The sequence below is a fragment of the Gorilla gorilla genome, chromosome 13 (assembly GCF_029281585.2).
Source record: "Gorilla gorilla gorilla isolate KB3781 chromosome 13, NHGRI_mGorGor1-v2.1_pri, whole genome shotgun sequence".
In the NCBI taxonomy this organism is placed as follows: domain Eukaryota; kingdom Metazoa; phylum Chordata; class Mammalia; order Primates; family Hominidae; genus Gorilla; species Gorilla gorilla.
The window spans coordinates 27,538,062-27,562,985 of NC_073237.2; the positions used below are offsets into that span (position 1 = coordinate 27,538,062).

Consider the following 24,924-nt stretch of genomic DNA (forward strand, 5'->3'; position numbering starts at 1 on the left):
GTATACAGAGATAAATGAGATACCCTTTTTCCAAGGGCTAATAGTTTTTTGGAGAAACAGAACTAACATTTTCAGAACCATACTTAACTCTTACGACCACCATGCAAGGTGAACATTATTATGCCCATTTTACAGATGAAAGAACTGAAGATCAGAGAAGTTAACAAACTTGCCTAAGACATTAAGGTTAGTAAAGGCTGAGTTATATTCAAACTCAGATCTGTCTGATGCCCAAACCTAGATTTGCTGTCCCCACTGCTTGTTACGTAGGTCTAGAAGATAGAGAAGAGAAAAACCTGCTTTCATGGTCATATCTTGGATACTATTATTATCCAGGACTATTTGATATGGTTTGGCTCTGTGTCCCCCACCCAAATATCATGTTGAATTGTAATTCCCAGTGTTGTGGAGGGACCTGGTGGGAGGTGACTGAATCATGGAGGCGGATTTCCCCCATGCTATTCTTGTGTTCTCACAAGATCTGATGATTTAAAAGTATAGGATCCTCCTCACTCTCTCTCTCTTTCCTGCCACCACGTGAAAAAGGTGCTTGCTTCCCCTTTGCCTTCTGCCATGATTGTAAGTTTCCTGCGGCCTCCCAGTCATTCTTCCAGTTATGCCTGAGGAACTGTGAGTCAATTAAACCTCTTTTCTTCATAAATTACCCAGTCTCAGGTAGTTATTTATAGCAGTGTGAGATTGGACTAATATACCACTCTCACTCAGAAATCATAAACTAATATCCCACAGAGACCGCAGACATATATTTTTATATAATTATAGCTATGTATATGTATACATAGCTACACATGCATGGAATTATATTATGCTACACATGCATGGAATTATATTATGTATAAAACCATTGCTTGTGATCATAGAAGATTGAAAACAACCCGAATGTCCATTTAAAAGGAACTGGTTAAATAAAATATTTTAAATCTGCAGAGGAAATACTATATATTATAGCTGAAAAAGGAAAAAAATGAAAAAAACTATTATGAAATTATGATGATGAAAACATCTCCAGGATATACTGTTAAGGTTCAGAATAGTGTAAAAATAGGAAAATAAGACTATATATTTGTATTTGCTTTATTTGCACAAAGAAACACTAATCTGATTAATACACACAAGAAAACTAACAGTGGTTCCCTCAGGGGAGCAGATATGGACAAGGATGGGGTATTGGAGCATGCCTTTTCAATATATCTCTTTTCATGAATTACTTAGTTATAGACACATAAATAAGTGAAAAATGAACAATCCAATAGGAAGTGGGCAAAGATCATTAATAGGTATTTTCCAGAAAAAGAAATACAAAAGGCTAATTAACATGTATGTCATTTTCATCTAAGAGCTGGCAAAGATGACAAAGATTGATAATAATGAGTTTGACAGGAATGTGGAGAAACGGGCAGTCTCTAAGTAGAAACATAAATGGATATAATTCTTTTGGGGGGCAATCTGGCCTCTGATAATTTTTAATTTTTAGTGTGTTTTTCTTTTGAAACAGACAATTTACTTTTAGGAAACTTTCAGAAGATACAGTCACACAAATGTGCCAAAATATATGTATAGTGGGTTCATTCAGCACCATTTAGCATAGCAAAACACTGGAGACATTTAAATGTTCATCAATAGAAGACTGACTAAATAAATTAAGGTTTATCAATATAATGGAAAACAATGTCGCTATTAAATAAATGAGGGATATCTGTATGTGTTGTCATAGATACATGTCTAAGTGAAAAAAGTAGAACTATGCTTTCATTTGTGCAAGAAAAACTACAGTATTTATTTTCTGGGAGTTATATATAAACCTGAAATCTGAGACATTCTCTCCCTAGCTTATGTCACTGGATTAATTTTGGCTTCTGAGCCTTCATTGCATTGTATAGGAGCTTGAAAGAAAGTGTAATAGAATCTGTGTTACAGGATCCACATCTACAAAGAATTTCACGCTCCCCCAACAAAGAAGAATATTATAGGAGAATACTGACCCCCTTCTGAAACAGCCAGAGGGATGACACTCACCGGATATCCAAAAATACTGTTGAATTCTTTGTTGTTGGCTTGCAGATATCTCTCATGTTCTGAAAAAAGATAGGATAAACGATGAGATGGATGCCCCTGTGTATATCAGACTGGGATGTTGGCTGCTAGTGAAGACTTCATTAGATCCGAACACTTTCTTGCTGAAGATATCTATTTAAGCATGGGATTTTGTCTCTTTAATCAAAAGAATCAAGAAATATAATAAAAATAAAAATGCTCAAGTATTCAAGCTTTCTGGAGGCAACAGGACAAGTAACTCCTGAGGAGTTCTCCACCATCAATGCTTCTAGTACTTCCTAGATCATGTCTCCACAGACAACAAGATGGTCTGCACCAATTTTACTGACAAACACAGAAACCCAGCCTTCCCTCATAAGTCAATTTTAGCACTTTGTCTTAATATATCTGAGACTCTTCCAAGCCAACTTGTCCTAAACTTGCTTAACTAAATTTAAATTAATAAACAATGACTGAGCATCTATTGCACAGAGGCCAGTGTACTGGATGCCGTGGAGGGATAAAACGATGAGTAAGACAGTCTCTGACTTCAAGGACTTTAGTATAGTAGGAGTAAGCCTGATAACTACTTGACAAAATCATCACAACAAAACAGAGGTGTTTGTTACAAACTACTACAAATAATGAGCCTGTTACCATGTTATGAACAAACAAATTATATATATATATATATAATCAATAGATCTTTCTCCCCTGAATGAAACATTCCTATAGTCTCTTTGGTTCTTCCTTGGTTCAGCAAGCATTTGCTGGGTTCTTGGCAGGTTCAGGCCCTGTGCTAGGTCCTAGGGTTACGAGATGAGGAAAACATCATCCTGACCATCTTGGTACTCCTATTCCTAGTAGGACAGACAAATATAAAATAAAATTTCAATCTAATGTAAGGGCAGAGCTACAGGTTGAAGGTGCACAGAAGAGGGGATGGAAGTCAAGGAAAGTAGGACATAGAGGAGGAGGAGATGCCTTAGTTATTTGGATGATATGGATTAAGTGCTTCCCAGTTCTCTTAAGCCTGTGTATTATACCAAGCAATATAGAATTTAGCCTGAAGGCTGACAGTGCTCCTAAGCTTTCTGCCCTTAATGCTTCTAGTAATTCTTAGGTAATGTCTCCACAGAATTTGCCCCCTCAGAGAGTGGGTCGTAGCAACCCCTCTGCCTCTGAGGTGTATTGAATATCTACTTTAAAGCTCTTCTGGCCCTCTAAGGTCCTCCTTGGCCCATGGCTCCCAAGATTAAAAAGAAACTTCTTTCCTTGGCCCTCAAAAATTCTATCCTAGGCTACCGACTCCTACTCTGATCTTGAACTACTTGATTCACTCCTACAAGAGGAGTCTCTGGCTCCAGGTCCTAGAAACCCAACTCTGCAATTGTTCAAGTTTTTTTTTTTTTGAGCTATGATTCATATAATATAAAATTCACCCCCTGGAAGTGTACAATTGAATGGCTTTTAGTATATTCATGGTTATGCAACCATCGTCATTAATTCCAGAACATATTCATCACCCCCCAAAGACACCTCATACCTGTACTCTCAATTCTGACCTCTCCTCTCAGTCCCTGGTGGACACTAATCTATTCTCTGTGGATTTGTCTATTCTGGACATTTTACATAAACAGAAGCATAAAATATGTGGTCTTTTAAAACTGGTTTCTTTCACTTAGAATAATGTTTCCAAGGTTCATTCACGTTGTAGTACGTATCAGTATTTCATTCCTTTTTACATCTGAACAATATGTCAATGTTTGGATGTACCACATTTTACTTATCTATTCATCCATGATTGGGCATTTGGTTTGTTTCCACCTTTTGGCTACCGTGAAGAATATGGCTATGAACATCCCTGTACAAGTTTTTGTGTAAACATGTTTTCATTCCTCTTGAGTATATACCTAGGAGTAGAATCAATAGGTCAAATGGTAACTTTATGTTTAATTTTTTGAGCAACTGCTAAACAGTCTTCCACAGTATCTGTACTATTTTACATTCCCTCCTCACAATGTATGAGTGTCCCAATTTCTCCACATTGTCTCCAGCACTTGTTATTGCTCATGCTTTTTACTTTAGCAATTTTTAAAGGCTGTGAAATAGTATCTCACTGTGGTTTTGATTAGCATTTCCCTAATGACTAATGATGATGTTGAGTATCTTTTCATGTGCTTACTAGCTATTTGCATATTTTTTTTTTTAAGAAATGTCTACTCAGATTATTTGACCATTTTAAAAAAATTTCAACTTCTGTTTTACAGACGGGGGTACATGTGCAGTTTTGTGGCGTAGGTATATTGCACCCACAACCCCTCCCCCTCTAGTAGTCCACAGTGTCTACTGTTCCCCTGTTAATGTCTTTGACCATTTTTAAATTGCGTTGTCTCTTTATCACTGAACTGTAAGAGTTCTTTATATATTCTGGATAGAAGGCCCTTATCAAATATATGACTTGCAAATATTTTGTACCATTCTGAGTTGTCTTTTCATTTTCTTGATAGTTGGCTTTGAAGCAACAAAGTTTTTCATTTTGATGAAGTCCTATATGAATTTTCTTTGGTCACTTGTGTTTTTCGTGTCATAGTTTAGAAACCATTGCTAATCCAAGGTCATTAGAATTTACTCCTATTTCTTTTTCTAAGACTTTTATAGCCCAGATGCAGTGGCTCACACCTGTAATCCCAGCACTTTGGGAGGCTGAGGCAGGAGGATTGCTTGAGCCCAGGAGTTCAAGACCAATCTGGGCAACATAGTGAGACCCCATCTCTACAAAAACTAAAATTAGGCATGATGGTGCAGCCTGTGATCCTAGCTATTCAGGAGGCTGAGGTGGGATGATCATTTGAGGCCAGGATTGAGGCTGGCCAATGAGCCATGATTGCACCACCACACTCCAGTCGGGGCAGCAGAGCAAGACTCTGTTTCCAAAAATAAATAAATAAATAAAATTAAAAAGAGTTTTATAGTTTTAGCTCTTACATTTAAGTCTTTGATCTATTTTGCATTAATTCTTGCATATGGTGTGAAATAGGGGTCCGTTTTTATTTTTATATTTTTGTATTGTGTATATCCAGTTCTACCAGCACCATTTGTTGAAAAGACTATTTGTTTCCCAATGAATAGTTTTAACGTCCTTGTTAAAAATCAATTGACCATATGCATTTTCTGTATCTACTGAGTTAATGCAGTTTTTACCCCCACTCTGTTAATGTGGTATATCACATTGATTAATTTGCATATGTTAAGTGATCTCTGCATCCTAGAGATAAGACCCACTTGGTCATGATATATGATTCTTTTACTGTGATACTGAATTTATTTGCTAGGATTTTGTTGAGGATTTTTGCATCTATCAGAAGTATTGGCCAATAATTTTCTTTTCTTGTAGTGTCTTTTTCTGGCTTTGGTATCAGAGTAATGCTGGCATGATAAAATGAGTTGAAAGTGTTCTCTCTTTTTCAATTTTAGGAAGAGTTTAAGAAGGACTAGTGTTAATTATTTTTTAAATGTTTGATAGAATTAACCTGTGAAGCCATCTGGTCCTGGGCTTTTCTTTGTTGGTAGGTTTTATTTTACTTTTTGTTTTGAGACAGAGTCTCACTCTGTCACCCAGGCTGGAGTGCAGTGGCATGATCTCAGCTCACTGCAAGCTCCCTGGTTCAATAAATTCTCCTGCCTCAGCCTCCCAAGAAGCTGGGATTACAGGCGCCTGTTACCACGCCCGGCTAATTTTTGTATTTTTAGTAGAGATGGGGTTTTGCCATGTTGGCCAGGCTGGTCTCAAATTGCTGACCTCAAGTGATCTGCCTGCCTCGACCTCCCAAAGTGCTGGGATTACAGGCATGGGCCACCGCACCCGGCCTGCTGGGAGGTTTTTGATTACTAATTCGATCTCCTTACTTATTAGTCTGTTCAGATTTTTTCTTTGTTAATCAGGCTTGGTAGGTTGCATGTCTCTAGGAATTTATCCATTTCTTCTAGGTTATTCAGTTTGTTGGCATATAACTTTATAATAGTCTCTTGTGATCCCTTTTATTTTTGTGGCATCAGTTGTACATTTTCTCTTTCATTTTGGATTTTAGAGTCTTTTAAAAATAAAAGTTTACCTAAGGGTTTGTCAATTGTGTTTATCTTTTCAATAAACCAATTCTTAGTTTCATTAATTTTTCTTGTTTTTCTATTCTCCATTTTATTTATTTTTACTCTAACTCCTTCCTTCTGCTAACTTTGGGCTTCATTTGTTCTTTTCCTAGTTCCTTAAGGTATAAAGGTAGGTTGTTTAATTGAGATCTTTCTTTTTTTTTCCTTAATGTAGGCATTTATTGCAATAAACTTTTCTCTTAGAACAACTTTTGCTGCATCCCGTAAGTTTTATTATGTTTCCACTTGTATAAAGGTATTTTTATTTCACCTTTTGGATTTTTTTTTTTCATCCATTGGTTGTTATTCTAGTTTCACACCATGTGGTTAGGAAAGATACTTAATATACTTTCAATCTTTTTACATTTGTTAAGATGTGTTTTGTGGCCCAAAATATGATTTATACTGGAGAACAGATCCATGTGCACTTGAAAAGAACAATATATTCTGCTGTTTGGGAATGGAATGTTCTGTATATATCTGTTAGGTCCATTTGTTCATAGTGTTATTCAAGTCCACCATTTCCTTTATTCTCTTTCTGAATGATTCTATTGTTGAAAGTGGATTATTGAGGTTCTCTACTTTACTGTACTGCTGTCTATTTCTCCCTTCAGTTCTGTTTATCTTTGCCTTATACACTTAAAGTAATTATAGATAGGTAAGTATTTAGCATTGCCATTTTGTTAATTGTTTTCTGAGTGTTTTGTAGTTCCTTTGATCCTCTCTTGCTGTCTTCCTTTGGCCTTATACATTTAAGTGCTCTGTTGTTGGATGCATTTATATTCACTAGTGTTATATCCTATTTATGAATTGGCCCCTTTATCATTAAATAATGACCTTTCTGTCTTTTATGACAGATTTTTCTGACATAAGTATAGCCACCCTTGCCCTCTTTTGGTTACCATTTGCATGGAGTATCTTCTTACATCCCTTCACTTTCAGCCTATGTATGTCCTTAAAGTTAAAGTGACTCTCTTGTGGGTAGCATATTGTTAGATCTTATTTGTTTTGTTTTGTTTTTTCATTCAAACATTCTAGTCAGTCTTTTGATGGGAGAATTCAATCTATTTACATTTAAAGTAATTAAAGATAGGTATTTACTACTGCCATTTTGTTTTCTGAGTGTTTTGTAGTTCCTTTGTTCCTCTCTTGCTGTCTTCCTTTGTGATCTGATGACTTTTGTAGTGGTGTGCTTTGATTCCTATCTTTCTCTTTTCTGTATCTACTAGAGGCTTTTTCTTTGTGGTTACCATTTGTACAAATTGTGACCAAGATGAAACTGGGATGTTCAGCTAGGTTTACCCAAGGATTTGAGAGTAAACAGATTTAGATTATATACACTAATTTGGATAGAGTTGACAATTTGGTGTCCTCCTGGGACGCCACTCCTTTGTGCATGATGATCATGTCTATATAGTCAGCTTACCAGCAATACATAAGCAAATGGCTATGAGTCTTCTCTGGACTATGCTTACAACCCAGCTATGCAGCTTGTAGTTTGTTCTACTGTACTAGTACATTTCTTCCTTCTTATATTTTATTCTTGTGATTATTAGGATGAATGGTTACTGGATGATTACTAGTTGAATAAACATGGGAGAAGTTTTATACTTATGTGAGATGGGATTGATATATTTTGTGGAGCTTTATTTTGACTGGTTAGTGGCTTATTTACAACTGTGTGATACAAGGGCTTCTGCTAATCATTGAAGCTTAGCTTCTCCGAAGCAGTGGAATATGCATAGCTCAGATAATTTAGTCACATCTAGGATTTAGAGCTGGTGTATGGCCTATGCCCTTTGTGCAGGGACTTTCTCAAGGGGCACAGATAGACCTGATTAAGGCAGGGTACCAGAGAAGTACTGGTGTTTCTACTAGTGTTGAGATTCTCCAGTCCTTGGACAGGCTATGTTCATACTCAATATATTAATGGATTACTGAATAAAATCAGTTTCTCCCATGCCATTTATCCCTTCAGACCAGTAAAACCTCTCTGTTTAAAAATATTATTTTATAACTTTTGATAAAGTTATAATATTTTCTTACTGGATTTCACATTTCTTATTAAATTTAATCCTAAATATCCCTGATTATTTTTTAACCTAACAAGGGTCTAACAGCCTCTGCCAGCAACTTATCTGGGTGAAACAGGTCATTCTCTCACTAGTTCTGAGGGATACCTGCGGTTCAGCCTCTACGCAACAACTGAATACTGAACACATATCTCCCTCTTTGAGTTGAAGAGTAAAGTAAAGCAGTAGATCTCAAGGTTCAGAGCCTGAGTTGCTAAAGACAGATTGAGACTCTGAAGTAGGGGCAGGATTAACCTTCACCTTGTTCTGGCTCTTTGATGACAGACCTGCCATGAAGAAAGAAGAAGGAGAAAGGAAAGTAGGATTTTCACCAGGAGAAGAGGAATTGGGGGCTAGAAAGCCAGATTTCCTAAGAGGTCTATGATGAAGGAAAAGAAGGAATGATGAGAAAAGTGGTTAAAACATCACTTTGCACAACCATCTAAGAGAATAAACTAAATGTTTGAGAGAGAAAAAAGGCAGGCTGTAAGGAAAGAAAGTAACCAGTCTTGTTTGAGATCATAAAGGCAGGCAGAAAGTTTTCAGACTGGATAATAAAGATTAATTCAAGATTCCCTGGGGCATGTAAATACTGTAAGAGAAGACAGGGTGACTAAGTGTTTTCCCCATTACTTGTTAATTCAAAGGTTATTCCTGTTTGGCTGAAACAAGAATGACAAAATGTGAATTATGGGTGAGAGGTTAGAATGACAGAAGGTTGGAAATCAGGTGAGACAAGGAGAGTCTAGGAAATAGTCTAGTTGAAGAAGTCCTAGCTATGGAACTCAAGGGGACAAACACCTACTTCTAGCCACTGGTGACTGTGGAAAATTCATTCTCCATTAGGAACTGAGGGTTGAATCTATAGCCTATTCAAAGACTGGTTTCAAAGGACCTGTCCTAAAAGCTGGCCTGCGCATGGTGAAATAACTGAACTAAAAGGGCCAGACATCTTGGTGAAGTGAGGCAACCTGGCATTATAAAATGTGCAGTAGACTTAAAGTTAAAAAATATAGAAAGCTCCCATAGTGGTTAAGAACACAGACAATTGAGTCAGGCTGTCAGGGTTCAAATCTTAGTCTTCTACTTCAGAGCCTGAGTTGGCAAAGACAGATTGAGACTCCAAAGTCAGGGCAGGATTAACCTTCACCTTGTTTTGGTTCTTTGATGACAGACCTGCCACAGAGAAAGAAGGAAAAAGGAAAGTAGGATTTTCACCAGGAGGAGAAGAGGAATTGGGGGCTAGAAAGCCAGATTTCTTAGCCTTGAGAAAGTAACTTAACCTGAGATTCATTTTATTTTTCTGTAAGATGGAAATGATAATAATATCTACTCATAAGGTTATTGGGAGGATTAATGAGTTAAGGCACACAAAATATTTGAAAACAATTCCTAATAATTAAAAATGCTCAGGACATTTTAGCTATTCTAGACTGGACTCTGCAACTAAATTGTTAAGTGACCTAGGGCAAGTCACTTCTCATTTCTTGGCTTTAGTTTCTTCATGTGTAAAATGGGGTAGTAAAACCTACTGTATATACTAATAGGGCTAAATGAGATGATAAATGTAAAGCGCCTATCTGATTCCTGACAAATCAAAAGTACACATTTTCAACCTGAGAAAAGGTGAATGAAAAACAAATAAAAAATGAGAACCACACAAAAGTACACATTAGGCTGGGTGCAATGGCTCATGCCTGTAATCCCAACACTTTGAGAGGCCAAGGTGGGAGGCTCACTTGAGGCTAGGAGTTCAAGACCAGCCTGGTCAAGGTAGCGAGACCCTGTCTCTACAAAAAAAATTTTTTTAATGTAGCTGGCATGGTGCCGCACACCTGTAGTCCTAGCTACATGGGAGGCTAAGGTGGAAGAATCGCTTGAGCCCAGTAGTTGGAGGCTGCAGTGAGCTTGATCATGCCACTGCACTTCAGCCTGAGTGACAGAGGGAGACCCTGCCTCTAACAACAACCAAAAAAAAGAGTACACATTAAATGTTATATTCTATTATTTATCTTATGTCAAGGAGATTCCATATGCATCACTGATATAGTTGTCTGTGCCCAAAATAGATTTTGAACTTTCAGCTACCTTCTGTGGATGCACTAGGCTAATCCAGGTAGTGGAAAAGGAAGTGTACAAAAGCCATAGTCTAGTGAGGAGAATTCTGTCTACCTGGTAAAAAGGTAGTAGAAGTCTCAAAATAGAAGAAGCCTCTGTTTAAGGATATAATGCTTAGAGTTTTGACTCAAATGCCAGGGTGAAAGACTTAGCTCTTACGCAACATATGTAATACCACCTCGGGTTTTAGGGGTTAAAGCTACAGAAGATTGGCAATTATCCTAGCAAGGAAATGGCACAAACTAAAATGGAAAATGAGCTCTGTAAGATGAAACAAAAGAAAGTAGCATGCTGAAATTTAAGTAACCAGGAAAAGAAGGAGGAGGGCAGAAAAGGAATGAAGGCCAGTTAGTCAGGTGGCAATCAGGCTTAGGAGATTCTGAACAAATATTTCCTTGCTCACAATAGTGAATTGATCACAAATGGGATTTTCCAGCTAATGCAAGAACAATGAGATGATCTTCTGGAGTGCAAGTCTCTTAACTACTGGATTAGTCAAGGCTTACTCTCCATATACTACTATACTCACAGTTCCATTAAGCCCAGGTGCTGGCAGGGCAAATTTAGCAATGACCCCTTGCTGTAGTTCCAGATTAGTAGGCCTAGGTGATTTCAGCCAAGTCATTTAATGGCTGTCATAGAAATCTCCTTTTCCTGTCTCTAAAAATAAGTGAAGATAGCTGCAAGGGGAAGGATAAAGGGCTAATTTCAAGTCAGATTAGTTGGAGACAGTTATGGTTTGGCTGTGACCCCACCCAAAATCTCATCTTAAATTGTAATCCCATAATCCTCAAGTGTCAAGGGTGGGACCACGTGGAGGTAATTGGATCACAGGGGTGGTTTCCCCCATGCTGTTCTCATGATAGTGAATGAGTCTCATGAGATCTGATTTTATAAGTCTCTGGCATTTCCCCTGTTTGCACTCATTCTCTCTCCTGCTGCCCTGCCAAGAGGTGCCTTCTGCCATGATTGTAAGTTTCCTGAGGCCTCCCCAGCCATGTGGAAACTGTGTGTCAATTGAACCTCTTTTCTTTACAAATTACCCAGTCTTGGATATTTCCTTATAGCAGCGTGAGAACGAACTAATACAGAGTCAGTTTGCATTAAGAATACTGGAATTTCTCACACAGATTCCAAATGATCACAATTTATCCTATGGTAGTCAAATAACAATCTAAAACATTACAGCTATCAGTAGATTTTAGCTAACCATATGGCTTAAAGTCTTGAATACACAAGAAAATTTATTTTTCATCTCTCCAGACTTCATTTCTGAGATATCTGGAGCATAACCACTAGATATTTCCATGTAAGGAATGGTAAAATGACTAGGCATGGTGGCTTACACCTGTAATCCCAGCATTTTGGGAGGCTTAAGGGGGAGGATTGCTTGAGCCCAGGAGTTCACCAGCCTGGGCAACACAGCAAGACACCATCTCTTAAAAAAAATGTATGGTAAGAAGAACAGCTAAATGATGTAGCAGAGAGTCATCACAGGAAAGGCCAGTATCCATGGCCCTGCAGAAAGGGCAGTAACTAATTTGCTTTCTCGCCACCATTTCATCATGTGTTTCTGGTTCAGTCTACCCACAGCTACATCCCATGGTTTATATTTAACTTACTTATCATACTTACTTACAAAACCAGCATTCTCCCACTAAACAAAGAGCTCCTTATAGGTAGAGACCATCAGATCAGCTTTTTTAGATGCCACATATGAGTCAGATCATGCAGTATTTGTCTTCCCGTGTCTGGTTTATTCACTTAACATAATGTTCTCCAGATTCATCCATGTTGTTACAAAACGACAGGATTTACCTCTTTTTTCATGGCTGGATAGTATGGTGGTTACCAGGGGCTGGGAGGCTGATGAGGGAGGAGTTGGGGAAATGTTGATCAAAGGTTACAAATTTCAGTTAGACAGGAAGAATAAGTTCCAGAGATCTATTGTACAACATGGTGACTATAATAAATAACAATACATTGTATTCTTGAAAAATTCAAAGAGTAGATTTTAAGTGCTCTCACCATAAAAATGACAACTATGTGAGGTAATGTATATGTTAATTAGCTTGATTTAACCATTCTGGAAGGGGTTTTGTGTGTGTGCATTTCAAAACATGTTGTATGCAATAAATATATATAACTTCATGTTAATTAAAAAAACCATTAAAATATTTCAGTAGCTTTTGAGGTACATGTGATTTTGGTTACATGGATGCATTATATAGTTGTGAATTCTGAGATTTTGGTGTACCCATCACCCAAGCAATGTACACCGTACCCAATATGTAGTTTTTTATTCCTCACTCCATTTGCACCCTCCCCCTTCTGAGTCTCCAAAGTCCATTTTACCACTTTGTATGCCTGTGTGTACTCATAGCTTAGCTCTCACTTATAAGTGAGAACATACGGTAGCTAGTCTTCCATTCCTGAGTTATTTCACTTAGAATAATGTCCTCCAGCTCCATCCACGTTGCTGCAAAAGACATTATTTCATTCCTTCTTATGGCTGAGTAGTATTCCATGGTGTATATATACGAAATTTTCTTTATCCACTCATTGGTTGATGCGCATTTAGGTTGGTTCTGTATCTTTGCGACTGTGAACTGTGCTTCAATAAATGTGTGCATGTGTCTTTTTCACATAATTACTTCTTTTCTTTTGAGTAGACACCCAGCAGTAGGACTGCTGAATCAAATGGAAGATCTATTTTTAGTTCTTTAAGGAATCTCCATACTGTTTTCCATAGAGATTGTACTAATTTACATTCCCACCAGCAGTGTATAAGCCAAATACTTACCACCACATCCTTCTCTTTTCACCATACCCATACCAATATCTTTGTTTTTTGGCTATTCTTGTAGGAGCAGGGTGGTATGTCATTGCAGTTTTAATTTGCATTTCCCTGATGATTAGTAATGCTGAGCATTTTTTTCATGTTTGTTGGACATTTGTATAACTTCTTTTGAGAAATGTCTATTCATGTCATTTGCTCACTTTTTGATGGGATTATTAGTTTTTTTCTTGCTGATTTGTTTGAGTTTCTTTTAGATTCTGGATATTAGTCCTTTGATGGATGCAGGGTTTACAAATATTTCCCCCCATTCTGTAGGTTATCTGTTTACTCTGATGATTATTTCTTTTGCTGTGCAGAAGCTTTTTAGTTTAATTAGGTCCCATTTATTTGTTTTTGTTGCATTTGCTTCTGGGGTTTTAGTCATGAATTCTTTGCCAAGGCCTATGTTCAAGAGAGTTTTTCCAAGGTTATCTTCTAGAATTTTTATGGTTTTAGGTGCTGGATTTAAGTCTTGATCCATCTTGAGTTGACTTTTGTATACAGTGAGAGATTGGGATCTAGTTTCATTCTTCTACATCTGGCTAACCAGTTTTCCCAGCACCATTTATTAAATAGGGTGTCCTTTCCACAGTTCATGTTTTTGTATGCTTTGTCAAAGATCCGTTGGTTGTAAGTATTTGGCTTTATTTCTCTGTTCTCTATTCCATTCCATTGGTCTATGTTCCTACTTTTATTCTAGTACTATGCTGTTTTCATAACTATAGCCTTGTAGTATAATTTGAAGTCTGGTAATGTGATGCTTCCAGGTTTGTTCTTTATACTTATGATTGCTTTGGCTATTCAGGGTCTTTTTTGGTTCCATATAAATTATAGAATTGTTTTTCCTAATTTTGTGAAAAATTATGCTGGCATTTTGATAGGACTTGCATTGAATCTGTAGATTGCTTTGGGCACTGTGGTCATTTTCACAGTATTGATTCTTCTTAATCCATGAGCATAGGATGTGTTTCCATTTGTTTGTATCATCTATGATTTCTTTCAGCATTGTTTTATAGTTCTCCTTGTAGAGATCTTTCACCTCCTTAGTTAAATATATTCCTAGGTATTTTATATTTTTTTGCAGCTGTTTTAAAAGGGATTGAGTGTTCTTGATGCGATTCTTAGCTTGGTGGTTGTTGGTGTATAGTAGTGCTACTGATTTGTGTACACCGTTTTTGTAATTTGAGACTTTTCAAAATTCGTTTATTAAATCTAGGAGTCTTCTGGAGGAGTCTTCAGGGTCTTCTAGGTATATGACCACATCACCAGTGAATGGAGATAGTTTGATGTCCTCTTTCCAACTGAGATGCCTGTTATTTCTTTCTCTTGCCTGATTGCTCTGGCTAGGACTTCCTAATGGACTATGTTGAATAGAAATGGTGAAAGTGGGCATCCTTGTCTTGTTCCAGTTCTCAGCGGGAATACTTTCAACTTTTCCCTTTCAGTATGATGTTGACTGTGGGTTTGTTATATGTGGCTTTTATTATTTTGAAGCAAGTCCCCTTCTGTACCTAGTTTATTGAAAGTCTTTATCACAAAGAGATGCTGGATTTTATCAAATGCTTTTTCTGCATCTATTGAGATAATCATACTTTTTTTTTTTTTTTTTCTGAGACAGAGTCTTGCTCTGTTGCCAGGCTGGAGTGCAGTGGCACAATCGTGGCTCACCACAACCTCTGCCTCCCGGGTTCAAGCGATTCTCCTGCCTCAGCCTCCTGAGTAGCTGGGACTACAGGTGCATGCCACCATGCCTGGCTAATTTTTGTATTTTTAGTAGAAATGGGATTTCACTATGTTGGCCAGGCTGGCCTTGAACTCCTGACCTCATGATCCACCCACCTTGGCCTCCCAAAGTGTTATATTACAGGCGTGAGCCACCATGCCCAGCCAATCATATGTTTTTAATTCTGTTTATGTGATGTGTCATGATTATTGACTTCCATATATGTTAGACCATCCCTGCATCCCTGGGATGAAACCCACTTGATTACGGTAGGTTTGATCAACCCACTTGATCTTTCTGATGTGCTGTTCGATTTGGTTAGCTAGTATTTTGTTGATGATTTTTGCATCTATGTTTATCAGGGATATTGGTCTGTAGTTTTCTTTTTTTTTAATGTTCTTTCCTGGTTTTGGTATCAGGGTGATACTGGCTTCATAGAATGTTTTAGGGAGGATTACTTCTTTCTCAATCTTTTGAAATATTTCAGTAGAAATGGTACCAATTCTTCTCTTAATGCCTGGTAGAATTCACATTAGAATCCGTCTGGTCCTGGGCTTTTTTATTGCTAGCAATTTTAAAAAATTACTCATTCAATCTCACTGCTTGTTATTAGTCTGTTCAGGGGACCTATTTCTTCCTGACTTAATCTAGGAGAGTTGTATGTTTCCAGGAATTTATCCATTTCCTCTAGATTTTCTAGTTTGTGTGCATAGAGGTGTTGTTAGTAGTCTTGAATGATCTTTTATGTTTCTGTGGTGTCATCTGTAATATCTCCAGTTTTATTTCTAATTGAATTTATTTGAATTTTCTTTTTTCTTGGTTAATCTAGCTAATAGTCTATCAATTTTATCTTTTCAGAGAACCAGCTTTTTTTTCATTTATCTCTTGCATTTTTTTTGTTTCAATTTCATTTAATTCTGCTCTGATTTTTATTATTTCTTTTCTTATGCTAGCTTTGGTTTAGTTTGTTCTTGTTTCTCTAGTTCCTTGAGGTGTGATATTAGATTGTCAACTTGTGATCTTTCCGACTTTTTGATGCAGGCATTTAGCACTATAAACTTTCCCATTAGCACTTTTTTTTTTTTGCTGTATCTCAAGAGGTTTTAATAATCTGTATCACTACTGTCATTCATTTAAAAGAATTTTTAAATTTCCATCTTGATTTCATTGTTAACTCAAAAATAATTCAGGAGCAGATTGTTTAATATCCATGTATTTGTATAGTTTTGAGGGTTTCTTTTGCAGTTAATTTCTACTTTTATTCCACTGTGGTCTGAGAAAATACTTGATATAATTTTGATGTTTATAAATTTATTAAGACTTGTTTTGTGGCCTATCATATGGTCTATCTTGGAGAATGTTAAATGTATTGATGAGAAGAATGTATATTGTGCATATCTTGGATAGAACGTTCTGTAAATATCTGTTAGGTCCATTTGTTTGAGAGTGTCATTTAAAGTCAATTTTTTTTGTTGTTGTTGACTTTGTGTTGATGATCTCTCTAGCACTGTCAGTGGAATACTGAAGTTCCTCACTATTATTATGTTGCTATCCATCTCATTTAGTAGGTCTAGCGGTAACTGTTTTACGAACCTGGGAGCTCCAGCGTTAGGTGCATATAAATTTAGGATTGTAATACCTTCTCGTTGGATTGAGCCTTATATCATTGTATAATTACCTTGTCTTTTTTTCACTGTTGTTGTTTTAAGGTCTATTTTATTTTAGATAAGAATAGCCACTCCTGCTTGCTTTTGGTTTCCATTTACATGGAGTATCTTTTTCTACCCCTTTACCTTGAGTTTATATAAATCCTTACATGTTAGGTGAATCTCTTGCAGACAGCAGATATTTGGTTTGTGATTTTTTAAATCCATTCTGCCAATCTGTATCATTTAAGTGGAGCATTTAAGCAATTTATATGTGACATTAATATTGAGATGTGAGGTACTGTTCCATTCATCATGTTGTTATCTAGATACTTTGTATTTTTCATCGTGTTATTGTTTCATAGGTTTTGTTAGTTTTATGCTTTCAAGAGGTCCTATTTTGCTGCCTATCAAGCTTTTGTTTCAAGATTTAGAACTCTTTTTAGAATTTCTTGTAGGGCTGGTATGGTAGTGACAAATTCCCTCATCATTTGTCTGAAAATGACTTTATTTCTCCTTCATTTATGAAACTTAATTTTGCTAGATACAAAATTCTTGGCTGACAGTTACTCTGTTTAAGGAGGCTAAAGATAGGACCCCAGTCCCTTCTGGCTTGTAAGGTTTCTGCTGAGAAGTCTTCTGTTAGTCTGATGGGTTTTCCTTTACAGGTTAACTGATGGTTTTGTCTCACTGCTCTTAGAATTCTTTCCTTCACATCGACTTTAGATAGCCTGATGACTATATGCTTGGTGATGTCCTTTTTGCAAGGAATCTCCCAGGATTTCTTTATGCTTCTTGTATTTGGATATCTAACTCTCTAGCAAGGTCAGAGAAGTTTTCCTCATTTATTCCTTCAAATAAGTTTTCCAAACTTTTTGCTTTTTCTTCTCCTTCAGGAACATCAATTATTCTTAGGTTTGGCCATTTTACTTAATTCCATATTTTTGGAGACTTTGTTCATTTATTTTTATTCTTTTTTATTTTTTCTGATTGGGTTAATTTGAAAGCCTTGTCTTCAAGCTCTGAAATTCTTTCTTCTGGTTGTTCTAGTCTATTTTTAAATCTTTCCATTGCATTTTGTAATTCCCTAAATGTGTCTTTCATTTATGGAAGTTCTGATTAGCTATTCTTCAAGATCTCTATCTCTTTAGAAAATTTTTCATTCATATCCTGAATTTTTTTTTAAATTTCTTTGTGTTGGCTTTCACCTTTCTCTGGTATCTCCTTGTACTCAAGGAAATAATCAAAGCTTAATAATCAACCATTCGAATTCTTTATCTGGTATTTCAAATATTTCATCTTGGCTAGGTGTGGTGGCTCACACCTGTAATCCCAGCACTTTGGGAGGCCAAGGCGGGTGGATCACCTGAGGTCAAGAGTTCGAGACCAGCCTGGCCAACATGGTGAAACCTTGTCTCTACTAAAAATACACACACAAAAATAGCTGGGAGTGGTGGCACACACCTGTAGTCCCAGCTACTTGGGGAGGCTGAGGCAGGAGAATCGCTTGAACCCAGGAGGCGGAGGTTGCAGTGAGCCAAGATCACACCACTGCACTCTAGCTTGGGTGACAGGGAGACCCCATCACAAAAGAAAAAAAAAAAATTCATCTTTGTTTGGATCCATCACTGGAGAGCTAATGTGATCTTTTGGGGGTGCCACAGAACCCTGTTTTGCCATATTACCAGAATTATTTTTCTGGTTCCTTCTCTTTGGGGTAGACCATTTCTTCTAGTTATTATAGAATTATTTTGATGGTGTTTTTTAAAAATTTCTTTTTACCCTCTTAAGGATCTGACTTTAATGTTTACTGTAGCCTAATTCGGCTCTTGGTGCTTTCAGGGGTGAAGATTCTACATAAGTTCCTTGGTTATTGGGAGTCTTTGTATGATGGCCTTCTCAGATGCTAGTTTGTAGTAACAATGTGCACAGTATGTGCGCAAGTTTACTGTCTCACAGGGGGTTGGAACGGCAGAGTTCTCTTGACGCTTACTTATTTCATTCCCCTGTGGTATACACCTTTTTGTTTACTTATTTTTCCCTAGTATTTTATTTACTGGTTGAACAGTCTGGGCTTCAGGCCAGCAGAGGAGGTATCCCTGTGTAGAAACCAGTTGTGGCTGAAGCAGGTGGGTAAATGCAGTACCCAATGGTGGGCAGAGGTCCCAAGTTTGTCAGAGGTGGCTGGGGGAGCTCTCAGTGAGAAACACTGAGGTTTTATCAGGGGGAAGGGTGGGAGCCACCTCAGCTCCCCTGCCAGGCCAGCAGGACACACTCCTGACCGTGTTCTAGCTATTCAGATCAGACAGGTACCTCTTTTCATCTGCAGGAATGTTGATGTTCCAAGTAAGGAAGAATTGTGACTCTACCTCTTGTGCAAGCCTGGACCTGGAGAGTGCTCCTCCTATGGGGATACAGTCACCTTGAAGTGTTCCAGAAACGCTATGCATAGATGCACTCACACCAAGCTCCCATGGGAGAAGCCCCAGCTGTGTCTGCAATGGTGGATGAGGGGGAAAAGAAGTCCCCTTCTCTGAGATTCTTCACAAGCAGCAGGCTTGGTGCCCAGCTGTTGGAGTAGAGCTGCAGACTTTCCCTGCTAAGCCCAGCACTGCAACTGTGCCCCTGCTGAAAGAAACTTCCACCAGCAGAAAGATCTGGGACTCAGGGCCTGCCATCTAGAGTCTTTTGTCCCACGGGGTATTCCCTTGACGTAGTATACTCCCCTTTCCCCTAGAAGTAGGAGTCCCTGAGAGCCAGACTACTGTGAATTCTGTTGCTCTTCTGGATCTAGCCACCTAGAGGGGCTGCCACACTCCAGGCTGGTACTAGGGAATGTCTGCAAGGGATCCAGTGATATGACATGTTCTCAAGTTTCCCAGAAGCAGGTACTAGCACTGGCTCTGATGGGGTTTGCAGGGGAGTGACATAGACTCTGTGAGATTCCTTGGTTATAGCTAGCCTTAGTGTGTTGGTTTTCTCAAATGCCAGTGGTAGTAAGTAATGACCTGGTCACATGAACAGACTCAGGACCTCCTGGTCGGCTAGGGTGGTGCAGACAATGGTGATAGCTGAGGTCAAGCACAAGTTTCTTCCTTCCCGGGTGCAGTGTTATTCTACCTGGAGGTGCTGTAATGGACTGTGTTGGCCTCTAGCCACAAGGTGGCACTTGGAAAAGAACACCAGCCGTGGTAGTAGTGGTGGGATTTGTGCTTGCCTTATATCTCCAGGGAGGGTATTCTGGTTTCTCAGGCAATGGGTAGGGTCATAAAGCTCCCCAAAGTTTCTGTCCTTTGTGTTAAGCTACCAGGGCGGGTGGAGGGGCAAAGCCAGGTGGAGGCTGGATAAGCCAGGTCTGTGCTCTGGCTCTCCACATGCACGGCAAGCAGCGTCCCCTGTGGAGCTCAAGGGACAGTTCTCTGGCCACTGGGATATTATTCCAAGGAGAAGCATAGCTGTTTCTACTGTACAGAAGAGTTTGCACAAGGACTAAGAGTAGCAGGTGGCAGTAAGTCCCACCCAGCTCTCATTAACATGACAAGACAGATCTGACACTCCCAGTAATCCACTAGCAGCAGCAAGCTAAGGTCCAGGCCATCTTGCTCAGAACTAAAAATTGCCCAGGCCATAAGCCTTCCCTGCAGAGATACTATGTGAGGTACTGCATATGTTAATTAGCTTGATATAACCATTCTAGAAGGTATGTATGTATTTCAAAACATCATATTGTACACAATCAATACATACAGTTTCATGTCAATTTATTTAAAAAAGGTAGAGACCATGTTTTTTCTTTTCTTTAAATCTCTGTAGCCTACCGCTTGGCTCAGCATTAGGCTCTGGATATAATAAAGATTTGTTGAATGAACAAGCACACAAGTGAAAAATGCTTAGAAACATGTTCTGCTAAATTGGGGTCAGATTGCCATCCAAACTCCTCCAGTAGAGGATAATCGTCTCCTCCTTATGGGAAGATCTGTGTAATCACAGAACAGCTGGACTCAAAGAGGAGCCTCAGCTAAGGCTATTGGTTTGTTGACACTTCTATGCAAAAGTCAGCAAACCAGAGGATATTCAGCATGGCTGTAGAGGGTGTGTAGAATGCAGTGTTAAGAAGAGCTTTGAGAGGAAGCTCACTAAAGTCTGGAATGTCATGAAAAGTCCAGCTCCTGAGCTACTACTGATCTCCTGCACCTCTAAGTCTGACCATCCCCTAAAGCTTCATTAATTTTTCTGTCTGAGTTAAGCAAAAACAAGTCTAAAATTGTTCAAAAGAGCCTAAAGAAAATCAAAATAATCATAAAAGCTGTCCAATTTATTAACAAGGGTCCATAGAAGGTTGGTTTGGCTGGCACAATTTAGGACATGCTCAAAAACCAAAGGCCCTATTCCCTACTCCCTTTACAGACCTTTGGCTTCTCCCTTTCTGTAGGGCAGAAGCTGACAGGAACATCCAGGCGGATGGAAATTGGGAGTTGTGCTTTCATACTCTGACCACATTTGGAATCTGGGACCAATGATTTCTCATCAATGCAGTAAAGGTAAAATCAGTCTTGTATGACTGAACTGCTAGACATTACTTTCAGTGCTTCTCAGTCATAAAACCTTCCCTGGGATAGGAGACGAGGGTTTGGGAGTTATGTGAAAAGCCATCAGTTAGGAACAAAATGCCTTGGTGATGCTAAAAAACCAATTTAAATCTAAAGGATTCAAACCTTAACCCCTTCTGTTTAGGGTTGCCAGATTTAGCAAATAAAACACTCAGATACAAGATAAGTATGTCCCAAATATCAGATGGGACACACATACTAAAAAGTTATTTGTTTATGCAGTGGCATCATCTCGGCTCACTGCAACCTCTGCCTCCTGGGTTCAAGCGATTCTCCTGCCTCAGCCTCCCAAGAAGCTGAGATTACAAGCACGCGCCACCATGCCTGGCTAATTTTTGTATTCTTACTAGAGACGGGGTTTCACCATGTTGGCCAGGCTGGTCTTGAACTCCTGATCTCAAGTGATCTGCCCACCTTGTCTTCCCAAAGTGCTGGGATTACAGGTGTGAGCCACTGCACCCGGCCACTGGGAACTTTTGATCTGTCTTTTCTAAACAACTTTATGAAGTAAAATTTATAAACCATACAATTCACCTATTGAAAGTATAAAAATTAGTGGTTTTTAGTATGTTCACAGAGTTGTGCAACCTAAATGTCTACTTTTGTGTTTATTTAAATGCTCTTTTGTAGAGTATTCTGTTACTAAGACTCTGATTAACTTTCCTGTCTACATGCCACAATATCTATGCCCTCTTCCTTCCTGGAGTTCTTTTTCTTTTTTTCCTTTTCTGTCCTTTCTTTTTAGTTTCTCCAACTTAGTTATTTTCCATTTGTGATTACACTTTTTTCTTTTTATTAATTTTAAGAATTACCCAAAGTAATATAAAAATACATTTTCACTGTAAAAGATTCAAAAACAAAAATATATACAGAAAAAATTAAAAGTTTCCTTTCCTGTGCCTTCCACTCCTTCTTTTCCTAAGGAAACCACTATAAATAGATTGGTGTATATCCTTTAGGTTCCTTCCATTTCAAGGAATTTATACACAAATATTTATGTATATATACACATCTCTCTCTATATATATTCTTAATGAGATCCTACTACATGTATTGCTCTGCAAGTTACCTTTTTCTTTTTACACTATGTATTGGTCATCTTCCCTTGTCAATACGTATAGATTTACTCCAACCTTTTGAATTACTACCTAGTATTATTAAGCTACCTTTCGATAACTGTTAATAATTTTTATTGTTGTCTTGTGGTGGTGGTGGTGGTGATGAAGATGGTATTTACAGAAGTGTGTGGAAGGTAAAGGATAGGGAAAGGAGAAATATAATAATGGGACAGTCATGCAAACTCTCTAGGACAGAGAGAACTCTGTAGGCACTATGCTAGGCAGACAATCTAGTGGAATCACACAACATAGATGTAAAACAGCAAAGCATGTCAAGGCAGGGTGTACATAAGATGTTAAATGAATTGTAGAGACCCAAGATAATTAAAATTATATGTCCACACAAAAACTTTTACACATGTTTACTACAACATTACTCATAATACCCCCAAAAATGGAAACAATTCAAATGTCTATCACCTGATGAAGAGATAAACAAATTGTGGTATATCCAAACACTGGAATAGTATTCCGCCATAAAAAGCATACATACTACAATAAGGATGGGCCTTGAAAACATAAGTGAAGGAAGCCAGTAACAAAAGGCCACATTTTATATGATTCTATTTATATGTCAAGTCCAGAAAAATCCGTTAGTCGTTGCCAGGGGATAGGAGAGCAGAGGAAAGAACTGAGAGTGAATGCTAACGGGTATAGGGTTTCTTTCTGGGATGATGACAATGTTCTACAATTAAGTTATGGTCATGGTTTCAAAACTCTGAATATATTAAAAATCACTGAATTACATGCTTTAAAAGGGTGTATTTTGTGACATGTTAATTGTATCTCAATAAGGCTATTATTTTAAAAAACTGGGCCAGGCATGGTGGCTCACACCTGTAATCCCAGCACTTTGGGAGGCCACTCAAGTGGCCTCCCACTCAAGTGGGTGCATCACTTGAGCCCAGAAGTTTGAGACCAGCCTGGGCAACATAGTGAGATCCCATCTCTATAAAAAAGTACAAAAATTAGCTGGGTGTGGTGGCACGTGCCTTTAGCCCCAGCTAGTTGGGAGGCTGAGGTGGGAGGATCACTTGAGCCCAGGAGGCTCAACCAATGAGCCTCAAGTTGCAATGAGCCAAGGTCACACCACTTCACTCCAGCCTGGGCGACAGAGTGAAACTCTGTCTCAAACAAACAAACACTGTAGAACCCAAGCACTACAGGAATTCAAGAAGGAGAGATAAAGGGGGGCAGGGCAGAATTGTTGGAAAGAGCTTCATGGAGAAGGACTTGCACTAAACTCAAGAGACGAACACAGGTTAATTAGGTAGAGATGCAGGGGACAGTTTTGTAGGCAGGAAAAAGGACTTAATGAAAGGGTTGGCATTGAGACTAGACAAGTTGTATGATAGTACAGTTAAGTACGAAAATCTGAAGGAGGCAGAAAACAAGAACTTCAAGTCAGGACTTTAATATTAGGATAATGATATTAAATTTTATCTCAGAGAATCCTACAAAGATTTTGAGCAGGGGAAAATGTGATAAACTGGAATTTCAGAAACATTAATATGATAGATTTACAAGGGAACGGAGTGCAGACAGAAAGACCACTTAAAAGACAGCTATAACAGTCAACACTTAAAATGATGAAAGGCTGAACTAAGAAGTGGTAGAAAATAGAAAGGAGAGGCCCAGCATGGTGGCTCACGCTTGTAATCCCAGAACTTTGGGAGGCCAAGGCGAGTGGACCATTTGAGGTCAGGAGTTCAAGACCGGCCTGGCCAATATGGTGAAACCCCGTCTCTACTAAAAATACGAAAATTAGCTGGGCATGGTGGTGCGTGCCTGTAATCCCAGCTTCTTGGGAGGCTGAGGCAGGAGAATCGCTTGAACCAGGAGGTGGAGGTTGTTGTGAGCTGAGATCGTGCCACTGCACTCCAGCCTGGGCAACAGAGCAAGACTCTGTCAACAAAAAAAAGAAAGAAAAAGAAAAGAAAATAGAAAGGAGAGGGTAGACAACCAAGATGTTAGAACTGGCCAGTATTTATGTACTGTAGATTTTCCAACCAGAATAGGCCTGAAGATTCTGAATATTCAAAATAGTGTTACCTGCCAAATTATTGGGTTTAGCACTGTCGTTTTGTAAATTCAGTGGAAGGCCAAAATCTTGGGTAAACCAGTATTAATTGCTTACTGCTCAAAATAGCAGAAGCAGTAACTCTACCTGCAATAGGTAGTCCAAGCCTACCTGTAGGGATTTACCAGGAAAACTGGTTTCAACTCTTTTTCCTTGGTAAAATGTTTGGCTTTTGAAATAACACACATTTATAGATGAAGTTCTTAATTATCTTTCTGATTGAAAATGTCAAGCTCTTATAGATTATTCTGATTATTTTTTACACATTTACCAGTGTTTATCATGTGGCAGATACTGTCCTAAATGCTTTATAAATATTACCTAATTTAATCCTTACAGCAACCTTATGTGGCAGCACTTTTATTATTATCCCCATTTTACAGAGGAGGAACTGTAGCAGAGAAATTAAGAGATTTGCCCAAGATAACGTGGTAAGTGGTGGAGCTAGGATTAAAACCTAGACGGTATGACTCCAGAATTCATGCTCTTGACTACTATACTTCCCATATGGTAT

The 24,924-nt window shown here is 38.3% G+C and overlaps 1 protein-coding gene across 1 annotated transcript in view; it reads right to left on the reverse strand.

Moving 5' to 3' along the window:
* The window catches only part of LOC101142420 (phospholipid-transporting ATPase FetA-like), a 72,174-nt gene that overhangs the window by 46,819 nt on the left and 431 nt on the right, over positions 1-24,924 (reverse strand). Inside the window, 1 exon segment of the mRNA XM_063696947.1 lies at positions 2,038-2,096. Coding sequence (XP_063553017.1) covers positions 2,038-2,096 — 59 coding nt within the window.